Below are 12,048 nucleotides of genomic sequence, written 5' to 3'. Positions count from 1 at the left end.
GTGCTACGGCTTGAATGTAAGCAGGAAACCACTCTAGGCCTTTGCATGTGCAGTGCTGCTTGTGACATGAAATGGCCTCTTATATACCCTGGGAATCAATTAAGCTTAAGAATGTCAAATAGGACATAAAGTATTATGTGACCAGCTGCATTTTTTGTTGTGTTCATTGTATTATACGTTTAGTGGTACCAGATATTAGAATGAACAAGAAATTGAAGAAAACAAGGGTGGTCTAATAATTTTTTCCATGACTGTATGTACATGATGCAGTGGTCTGGTCTATATCATAGACTGTTCAAATAATACAGGTTTATAGCATTTAGCTGGAAGAGGACATAGCCCCACTCGCTGTGGCAGAGTCAAACATACTTCCATCAACAAATTAATTCTCCCTGGTGCTTGTATACTGGGACAAGGAGAGTAGTCCAATTAAATGGTCTAATTGAGCTATAGCTGTAGCTCAATTAAACTGTGCATGTAAGCATACTGAGTATATCGACATGATAAAATATTTGTTAAGTATAACTTCTTGCAGCTATAAACAATACCTTCTTTAATTTCTCCCTTTGTTCCAGGGTACCTGGAGTCATTTGAGGAGGTCTGGGCGCAAGAACAAGACAAGATGACACAGACCCAGGAGAACATCGTCTCCCTCCTGGAACACTGCAGCAGAGTAAGTAGAAAGGGGAGAGGTGGAGAGGGGAAGATAGAGGGGGCAATGAAAGTACCAAAGAGGGAATGTAAATTATGTCATAAATAGTATAGTGTGTGATTTAAAAAATGTAACACTATGGTGTGTCAAAAAAAAGTCATACAACAGTATGTCATGAAGAAATCATAGTAAAGTGTCAAAAAAAATTGTATTGTATTTCACAAAAATGTTACAAAAAAATCACAGAAAAGTCATAGTGTCATAAAAATGTCATAGTTTAATATATTAAAAATGTCAGTATGATATGTCATAAAAATGGCGTAGTATAGTATACCAATAAAAAAATGGCATTAAATAGTCAGTATGGCATGTCATCCAAAAACGTATAAAAATGTCATACTTACTAAAAATAGAAGTAAGTAAAAGAAAAAGTATAGGATTTTGCCAAAAATGGCATGAAAAAGTATAGAAACATAGCACAAAAAGTAAGGAAATTTGTTTCTTTGTTTTAACAATGCTTCTTGGCAATACATCTTAAACCATTGGAAAGCCTGTTTATTTCCCTTTTATATGGCCCCACATTTATAAGGAACATGCATTTTATGGGATGAGCAGCAGGGCTGAGTATATGGGTTGCGCCCATGAAAAATTTGCCCTATCTTCTCTATCAATGCCAAACAACTTATTCTGCTATTGACTCTTGTTTGGTGTTGTTTGGTGGATTGGACAATTGAAGTTTGAAGAAACAGTACGTATTGGCAATTCAACAATTATTCATTTAACAAACAGGAGCCTCAGTAGTGTGTGGAAGAACCATACACAGCCATAACAGCCTGGCGCCTCCTCCCCATGCAGGTCACCAGCCTGGTCCACACATTGCTGTAAGATGTCATCCGCTTTTTCAACCAGCATTTGTCGCAAGTCAGCCAACGTGGTTGTGTTGGTCACTCTGGCATGAACAGCACGCCCAAGCTGATCCCACAAGTGTTCAGTGGAGTTGAGGTCAGGCCTCCTGGCAGCCCTATGAGACCGGAGATTGGCTGCGTGCAGTCTGTTCCGGATTGTCTGGGCAGAAAGCTGTCAGCCATATCATCCTGCAAACCTTGACTGCAAATCTGTAAAAGACTGCCTGCGGTTCCTAAGTGGCACCTGATTGTCAGCACCTGGGGGTACCAGAAGCTCAAAACAAGAGTCAATAGCAACAACAAGAAAAGCTGTTTGGCATTGACAGAGAAGATTGGGCAAATTTTTCATGGGCGCAACCCACATACTTAGCTCTGCTGCTCATCCCACAAATGCATGTTCCTTACAAATGTGGCGCCATTTAAAAGGGAAATAAACAGGGTTTCCAAAGATATAAGATTTATTTCTAAGAAGCATTGTTACAACAAAGAAATAATGTACCATACACAAATTTCCTTACTTTTTGTGCTTAGTTTCGTAAGTATTTAAAGTATGTCATCCTAAATAGCATAAAAACATCACAGACAAGCATGTCATCCAAAATAAAAGAATAAAAAAAAAAATCATAGTATAGTATGTCTTCAAAAATAGCATTAAAGATTCATAGTGTAACATGTCGACCAAAAGAGCTGGAAAAATTCAGTGTATAGCATGTCGCCAAATAGCATAAAAAACTCATAACATAGAATGACAAAAAATGTCTTTGTATGTCTAAACATTTTACAGTATAATGTGTCAAAAAATGGCAGAGCGTAGCATGCCATTTAATACCTTTAAAAAGTAATAGATAGCATGTCGTCCAAAACAGCATAAAAAAATCATACTACAACGTGTTGTCTAAGATAGCAAAAAAACTTCATATCCTGTCTTTCATATTAGCAAAAAGTCATTGTATAGCATTTCACCCAACATAGCATTTAAAGTCCATGTCCTCTAAAATAGCATGAAAAAGTCATAGTACAGTATGCTCGTACTGAGTGGCATGGAAAAAGTAACATTATAGCATGTTGTCCAAAATTGCATTAAAAAAGTCGTAATATAGCATGTCATCCAAAACAGCAGAAAATCCTAGTATGACATGGTCCAAAAAAACATGAAAACCTCATTGTAAATTCCAAAACTGAATGAAAATAGTCATCATATAGTATCTTGTCAAAAGTACTATTGAAAAAGTCATAGTATCACATGCTGTCTGAAATGGCATAAAAATATCATACTATACCGCATCCAAACTATATGAAAAAGTCATAGTATAGCATGTAGTCCACAACTGCATAAAAAACATAATATTGCTTGTCATACAAAATGACAAAAATCTCATAGTATCGCATGTTGTCCAAAATAGCTTGAAAAAGTCACACGATACCATGTCCTCCAATGCATGAAAATATACTTGTCATCCAAAATAGCATTAAAAAACCCATAGTATAGTTTATCCTCCAAAAATCATGTAAAATACTCTAGTATAGTTTGTCTTCCAAAACACCATCAACGCCATAGTGTAGTATGTTGTCAACAAATGGCAAAAAATGCCATAGTATAGTATGTCTTCTAATAATGCCATAGTAATGTCCAAAAATAATAAAAAAACGGCAAAGTATAGTATGTCGTTCATTAAATGCCACAGTATACTCTGTTATATACACACCCTTGTATAGTATGTTGTTAAAAAAATGTCATAACATAGTATGTCGTCCAAAATATAATAAAAAAAACGCCCTAGTAAAGTATGTCTACCATAAATGCCATAGTATACCATGTTTTCCAAAAACAATCACAAAACACCCTTGTATAGTATGTAGTAGTAATAAAAAAATGCCATGGTATAGTATGTCATCCAAAAATCACAGAAAACGCCATAGTATATAGCATGTTGTCCAAAAATCACAAAAACTGGAAAGTTACGCATGTCGTTCGATAGTATACCGACCAAACATCACAAGAAACACCTCATGATAATGCATGTCGAAAAAATGACTGAAAAGGCAAGGCTATAGTATGTCTGAAAATGTCAAAATATGACATGTCCCAAAAACAGGAAATTGCGTGCCGAGACACACCATAGCATAGAATGTTGCAAAAACGGTCAAAAACCACATTATAAGGTATTCAAAAAAAATTACTGAAGAGACAAGGCTATAGTATGGCAAAAATGTCAAAATATGACATGTCCCAAAAACAGCTGAAAACACCTCAAAACAGCATAGAACACTGTGCCAAGACACAGCATGGCATAGAATGTTGCAAAAACAAGCACGGACACAAAAAAGGCATGTTGAAAAAAATTACTGAAAAGGCAAGGCTATAGTATGGCAAAAATGTCAAAATATGACACATCTCAAAAACAGCTAAAAACACTTCAAAACAGCATGAAATACTGTGCCAAGACATGCCATAGCATAGTATGTTGCAAAAACAGGCAAAAACACCAAAAAAATACACGTCAAAAAAATGTCTGAAAAGGCAAGGCTATAGTATGGCAAAAATGTCAAAATATGCCACGTCTCAAAAACAGCTAAAAACACTTTAAAACAGCATAAAATAGCGTGCCAAGAGACGCCATAGCATTGTATGTTGCAAAAACAGGCAAAAACACCAAGAAAATACATGTTGAAAAAATGACAGAAAAGGCAAGGCTATAGTATGGCAAAAATGTCAAAATATGACATGTCCCAAAAACAGCTGAAAGCACTTTAAAACAGCATAAAATAGCATGCCAAGAGACGCCATGGCATAGAATGTTGCAAAAACGGTCAAAAACACCAAGAAAATACATGTTGAAAAAATGACCGAAAAGGCAAGGCTATAGTATGGCAAAAATGTCAAAATATGACATGTCCCAAAAACAGCTAAAAACACCTCAAAACAGCATTAAATAGCATGCCAAGAAACGCCATGGCATAGAATGTTGCAAAAACAGGCAAAAACACCAAGAAAATGCATGTTGAAAAAATGACCGAAAAGGCAAGGCTATAGTATGGCAAAAATGTCAAAATATGCCACGTCTCAAAAACAGCTAAAAACACTTTAAAACAGCATAAAATAGCGTGCCAAGAGACGCCATGGCATAGAATGTTGCAAAAAGGGTCAAAAACACCAAGAAAATGGGTGTCAAAAAATGTCTGAAAAGGCAAGGCTATAGTATGGCAAAAATGTCAAAATATGACATGTCCCAAAAACAGCTAAAAACACCTCAAAACAGCATGAAATAGTGTGCCAAGAAACGCCATGGCATAGAATGTTGCAAAAACGGTCAAAAACACCAAGAAAATGCATGTTGAAAAAATGACCGAAAAGGCAAGGCTATAGTATGGCAAAAATGTCAAAATATGACATGTCCCAAAAACAGCTAAAAACACTTCAAAACAGCATGAAATAGTGTGCCAACACACACCATAACATTGTATGTTGCAAAAACAGGCAAAAACACCAAGAAAATGGATGTCAAAAAAATGACAGAAAAGGCAAGGCTATAGTATGGCAAAAATGTCAAAATATGCCACGTCTCAAAAACAGCTAAAAACACTTTAAAACAGCATAAAATAGCATGCCAAGAGACGGCATGGCATAGAATGTTGCAAAAACGGTCAAAAACACCAAGAAAATGGGTGTCAAAAAAATGACCGAAAAGGCAAGGCTATAGTATGGCAAAAATGTCAAAATATGACATGTCCCAAAAACAGCTAAAAACACTTTAAAACAGCATAAAATAGCGTGCCAAGAGATGCCATAGCATAGAATGTTGCAAAAACAGTCAAAAACACCAAGAAAATACATGTTGAAAAAATGACCGAAAAGGCAAGGCTATAGTATGGCAAAAATGTCAAAATATGCCACGTCCCAAAAACAGCTAAAAACACTTTAAAACAGCATAAAATAGCGTGCCAAGAGATGCCATAGCATAGAATGTTGCAAAAACAGTCAAAAACACCAAGAAAATACATGTTGAAAAAATGACCGAAAAGGCAAGGCTATAGTATGGCAAAAATGTCAAAATATGCCACGTCTCAAAAACAGCTAAAAACACTTTAAAACAGCATAAAATAGCGTGCCAAGAGACGCCATGGCATAGAATGTTGCAAAAACAGGCAAAAACACCAAGAAAATGGGTGTCAAAAAATGTCTGAAAAGGCAAGGCTATAGTATGGCAAAAATGTCAAAATATGACATGTCCCAAAAACAGCTAAAAACACCTCAAAACAGCATTAAATAGTGTGCCAAGAAACGCCATGGCATAGAATGTTGCAAAAACGGTCAAAAACACCAAGAAAATGCATGTTGAAAAAATGACCGAAAAGGCAAGGCTATAGTATGGCAAAAATGTCAAAATATGACATGTCCCAAAAACAGCTAAAAACACTTCAAAACAGCATGAAATAGCGTGCCAAGACACGCCATAGCATTTTATGTTGCAATAACAGGCAAAAACACCAAGAAAATGCATGTTGAAAAAATGACCGAAAAGGCAAGGCTATAGTATGGCAAAAATGTCAAAATATGCCACGTCTCAAAAACAGCTAAAAACACTTGAAAACAGCATAAAATAGCGTGCCAAGGGATGCCATAGCATAGAATGTTGCAAAAACAGGCGAAAACACCAAACAAATACACGTCAAAAAAATGACCGAAAAGGCAAGGCTATAGTATGGCAAAAATGTCAAAATATGCCACGTCTCAAAAACAGCTAAAAACACCTCAAAACAGCATGAAATAGTGTGCCAACACACACCATAGCATTTTATGTTGCAAAAACAGGCAAAAACACCAAGAAAATGGATGTCAAAAAAATGACAGAAAAGGCAAGGCTATAGTATGGCAAAAATGTCAAAATATGCCACGTCTCAAAAACAGCTAAAAACACTTCAAAACAGCATGAAATAGCGTGCCAAGAGATGCCATAGCATAGAATGTTGCAAAAACAGGCAAAAACACCAAGAAAATGGATGTCAAAAAAATGACCGAAAAGGCAAGGCTATAGTATGGCAAAAATGTCAAAAGATGCCACGTCTCAAAAACAGCTAAAAACACTTTAAAACAGCATAAAATAGCATGCCAAGAGACGCCATGGCATAGAATGTTGCAAAAACGGTCAAAAACACCAAGAAAATGGGTGTCAAAAAAATGACCGAAAAGGCAAGGCTATAGTATGGCAAAAATGTCAAAATATGACATGTCCCAAAAACAGCTAAAAACACTTTAAAACAGCATAAAATAGCGTGCCAAGAGATGCCATAGCATAGAATGTTGCAAAAACAGTTAAAAACACCAAGAAAATACATGTTGAAAAAATGACCGAAAAGGCAAGGCTATAGTATGGCAAAAATGTCAAAATATGCCACGTCTCAAAAACAGCTAAAAACACTTTAAAACAGCATAAAATAGCGTGCCAAGAGACGCCATGGCATAGAATGTTGCAAAAACAGGCAAAAACACCAAGAAAATGGGTGTCAAAAAATGTCTGAAAAGGCAAGGCTATAGTATGGCAAAAATGTCAAAATATGACATGTCCCAAAAACAGCTAAAAACACCTCAAAACAGCATTAAATAGTGTGCCAAGAAACGCCATGGCATAGAATGTTGCAAAAACGGTCAAAAACACCAAGAAAATGCATGTTGAAAAAATGACCGAAAAGGCAAGGCTATAGTATGGCAAAAATGTCAAAATATGACATGTCCCAAAAACAGCTAAAAACACTTCAAAACAGCATGAAATAGTGTGCCAACACACACCATAGCATTGTATGTTGCAAAAACAGGCAAAAACACCAAGAAAATGGATGTCAAAAAAATGACAGAAAAGGCAAGGCTATATTTATGGCAAAAACGTCAAAATATGCCACGTCTCAAAAACAGCTAAAAACACTTTAAAACAGCATAAAATAGCATGCCAAGAGACGCCATGGCATAGAATGTTGCAAAAACGGTCAAAAACACCAAGAAAATGGGTGTCAAAAAAATGACCGAAAAGGCAAGGCTATAGTATGGCAAAAATGTCAAAATATGACATGTCCCAAAAACAGCTAAAAACACTTTAAAACAGCATAAAGTAGCGTGCCAAGAGATGCCATAGCATAGAATGTTCCAAAAACAGTCAAAAACACCAAGAAAATACATGTTGAAAAAATGACCGAAAAGGCAAGGCTATAGTATGGCAAAAATGTCAAAATATGCCACGTCTCAAAAACAGCTAAAAACACTTTAAAACAGCATAAAATAGCATGCCAAGAGACTCCATGGCATAGAATGTTGCAAAAAGGGTCAAAAACACCAACAAAATGGGTGTCAAAAAATGTCTGAAAAGGCAAGGCTATAGTATGGCAAAAATGTCAAAATATGACATGTCCCAAAAACAGCTAAAAACACCTCAAAACAGCATTAAATAGTGTGCCAAGAAACGCCATGGCATAGAATGTTGCAAAAACGGTCAAAAACACCAAGAAAATGCATGTTGAAAAAATGACCGAAAAGGCAAGGCTATAGTATGGCAAAAATGTCAAAATATGACATGTCCCAAAAACAGCTGAAAACACTTTAAAATAGCATGAAATAGTGTGCCAACACACACCATAGCATTGTATGTTGCAAAAACAGGCAAAAACACCAAGAAAATGGATGTCAAAAAAATGACAGAAAAGGCAAGGCTATAGTATGGCAAAACGGTCAAAATATGACATGTCCCAAAAACAGCTAAAAACACCTCAAAACAGCATTAAATAGCGTGCCAAGAAACGCCATGGCATAGTATGTTGCAAAAACAGGCAAAAACACCAAAAAAATACACGTCAAAAAAATGTCTGAAAAGGCAAGGCTATAGTATGGCAAAAATGTCAAAATATGACACATCTCAAAAATACCTAAAAACACTTTAAGACAGCATAAAATAGTGTGCCAAGAGATGCCATAGCATAGAATGTTGCAAAAACGGTCAAAAACACCAAGAAAATGCATGTCAAAAAAATGACCGAAAAGGCAAGGCTATAGTATGGCAAAAATGTCAAAATATGACATGTCCCAAAAACAGCTAAAAACACTTCAAAACAGCATGAAATAGCGTGCCAAGACACGCCATAGCATTTTATGTTGCAAAAACGGTCAAAAACACCAAGAAAATGCATGTTGAAAAAATGACCGAAAAGGCAAGGCTATAGTATGGCAAAAATGTCAAAATATGACATGTCCCAAAAACAGCTAAAAACACTTTAAAACAGCATAAAATAGCGTGCCAAGAGATGCCATAGCATTTTATGTTGCAAAAACAGGCGAGAACACCAAAAAAATACACGTCAAAAAAATGACCGAAAAGGCAAGGCTATAGTATGGCAAAAATGTCAAAATATGACATGTCCCAAAAACAGCTAAAAACACTTCAAAACAGCATGAAATAGCGTGCCAAGACACGCCATAGCATAGAATGTTGCAAAAACAGGCAAAAACACCAAAAAAATACACATCAAAAAAATGTCTGAAAAGGCAAGGCTATAGTATGGCAAAAATGTCAAAATATGACACATCTCAAAAATACCTAAAAACACTTTAAGACAGCATGAAATAGCGTGCCAAGACACGCCATAGCATTTTATGTTGCAATAACAGGCAAAAACACCAAGAAAATGCATGTTGAAAAAATGACCGAAAAGGCAAGGCTATAGTATGGCGAAAATGTCAAAATATGACATGTCCCAAAAACAGCTGAAAACACTTTAAAACAGCATAAAATAGCATGCCAAGAGACGCCATGGCATAGAATGTTGCAAAAACGGTCAAAAACACCAAGAAAATGCATGTTGAAAAAATGACAGAAAAGGCAAGGCTATAGTATGGCAAAAATGTCAAAATATGACATGTCCCAAAAACAGCTAAAAACACTTCAAAACAGCATGAAATAGCGTGCCAAGAGACGCCATGGCATAGAATGTTGCAAAAACGGTCAAAAACACCAAGAAAATGCATGTTGAAAAAATGACCGAAAAGGCAAGGCTATAGTATGGCAAAAATGTCAAAATATGCCACGTCTCAAAAACAGCTAAAAACACTTTAAAACAGCATAAAATAGCGTGCCAAGAGATGCCATAGCATAGAATGTTGCAAAAACAGGCAAAAACACCAAGAAAATGCATGTTGAAAAAATGACCGAAAAGGCAAGGCTATAGTATGGCGAAAATGTCAAAATATGCCACGTCTCAAAAACAGCTAAAAACACTTTAAAACAGCATAAAATAGCATGCCAAGAGATGCCATAGCATAGAATGTTGCAAAAACAGGCGAAAACACCAAAAAAATGCATGTCAAAAAAATGACCGAAAAGGCAAGGCTATAGTATGGCAAAAATGTCAAAATATGACATGTCCCAAAAACAGCTAAAAACACTTCAAAACAGCATGAAATAGCGTGCCAAGACACGCCATAGCATTTTATGTTGCAAAAACAGGCAAAAACACCAAGAAAATGCATGTTGAAAAAATGACAGAAAAGGCAAGGCTATAGTATGGCAAAAATGTCAAAATATGACATGTCCCAAAAACAGCTAAAAACACTTCAAAACAGCATAAAATAGCATGCCAAGAGATGCCATAGCATAGAATGTTGAAAAAAAGGTCAAAAACACCAAGAAAATGCATGTTGAAAAAATGACCGAAAAGGCAAGGCTATAGTATGGCAAAAATGTCAAAATATGACATGTCCCAAAAACAGCTGAAAACACTTTAAAACAGCATAAAATAGCATGCCAAGAGACGCCATGGCATAGAATGTTGCAAAAATGGTCAAAAACACCAAGAAAATGCATGTTGAAAAAATGACAGAAAAGGCAAGGCTATAGTATGGCGAAAATGTCAAAATATGACATGTCCCAAAAACAGCTGAAAACACTTTAAAACAGCATAAAATAGCATGCCAAGAGACGCCATGGCATAGAATGTAGCAAAACAGGTCAAAACACCAAGAAAATGCATGTTGAAAAATGACAGAAAAGGCAAGGCTATAGTATGGCAAAATGTCAAAAGATGCCACGTCTCAAAAACAGCTAAAAACACTTTAAAACAGCATAAAATAGCATGCCAAGAGATGCCATAGCATAGAATGTTGCAAAAACAGGCGAAAACACCAAAAAAATACACGTCAAAAAAATGACCGAAAAGGCAAGGCTATAGTATGGCAAAAATGTCAAAATATGACATGTCCCAAAAACAGCTAAAAACACTTCAAAACAGCATGAAATAGCGTGCCAAGACACGCCATAGCATTTTATGTTGCAAAAACAGGCAAAAACACCAAGAAAATGCATGTTGAAAAAATGACCGAAAAGGCAAGGCTATAGTATGGCAAAAATGTCAAAATATGCCACGTCTCAAAAACAGCTAAAAACACCTCAAAACAGCATGAAATACTGTGCCAAGACATGCCATAGCATAGTATGTTGCAAAAACGGTCAAAAACACCAAGAAAATGCATGTTGAAAAAATGACCGAAAAGGCAAGGCTATAGTATGGCAAAAATGTCAAAATATGCCACGTCTCAAAAACAGCTAAAAACACTTTAAAACAGCATAAAATAGCGTGCCAGAGACGCCATGGCATAGAATGTTGCAAAAACGGTCAAAAACACCAAGAAAATGCATGTTGAAAAAATGACAGAAAAGGCAAGGCTATAGTATGGCAAAAATGTCAAAATATGCCACGTCTCAAAAACAGCTAAAAACACTTTAAAACAGCATAAAATAGCATGCCAAGAGATGCCATAGCATAGAATGTTGCAAAAACAGGCGAAAACACCAAAAAAATGCATGTCAAAAAAATGACCGAAAAGGCAAGGCTATAGTATGGCAAAAATGTCAAAATATGACATGTCCCAAAAACAGCTAAAAACACTTCAAAACAGCATGAAATAGCGTGCCAAGACACGCCATAGCATAGAATGTTGCAAAAACAGGCAAAAACACCAAGAAAATGCATGTTGAAAAAATGACCGAAAAGGCAAGGCTATAGTATGGCAAAAATGTCAAAATATGACATGTCCCAAAAACAGCTGAAAACACTTTAAAACAGCATAAAATAGCATGCCAAGAGACGCCATGGCATAGAATGTTGCAAAAATGGTCAAAAACACCAAGAAAATGCATGTTGAAAAAATGACCGAAAAGGCAAGGCTATAGTATGGCGAAAATGTCAAAATATGACATGTCCCAAAAACAGCTGAAAACACTTTAAAACAGCATAAAATAGCATGCCAAGAGACGCCATGGCATAGAATGTTGCAAAAACGGTCAAAAACACCAAGAAAATGCATGTTGAAAAATGACCGAAAAGGCAAGGCTATAGTATGGCAAAAATGTCAAAATATGCCACGTCTCAAAAACAGCTAAAAACACTTTAAAACAGCATAAAATAGCATGCCAAGAGATGCCATAGCATAGAATGTTGCAAAAACAGGCGAAA

General features: G+C 36.0%; 1 protein-coding gene across 2 annotated transcripts in view; it reads left to right on the top strand.

The window, feature by feature from the left end:
- The window catches only part of ift74 (intraflagellar transport 74), a 73,489-nt gene that overhangs the window by 23,181 nt on the left and 38,260 nt on the right, over positions 1 to 12,048 (top strand). For both annotated transcript variants that reach the window (XM_042510810.2, XM_042510808.2), the window contains exon 15: positions 576 to 673. In XM_042510810.2, coding sequence (XP_042366744.2) covers positions 576 to 673 — 98 coding nt within the window. The remainder of the gene's footprint in view (positions 1 to 575; positions 674 to 12,048) is intronic.

This window comes from Plectropomus leopardus, chromosome 21 (genome assembly GCF_026936395.1).
Source record: "Plectropomus leopardus strain MGB_pleo_1.0 chromosome 21, ASM2693639v1, whole genome shotgun sequence".
NCBI lineage: Eukaryota > Metazoa > Chordata > Actinopteri > Perciformes > Serranidae > Plectropomus > Plectropomus leopardus.
This window is presented reverse-complemented; position numbering and strand designations above follow the sequence as displayed.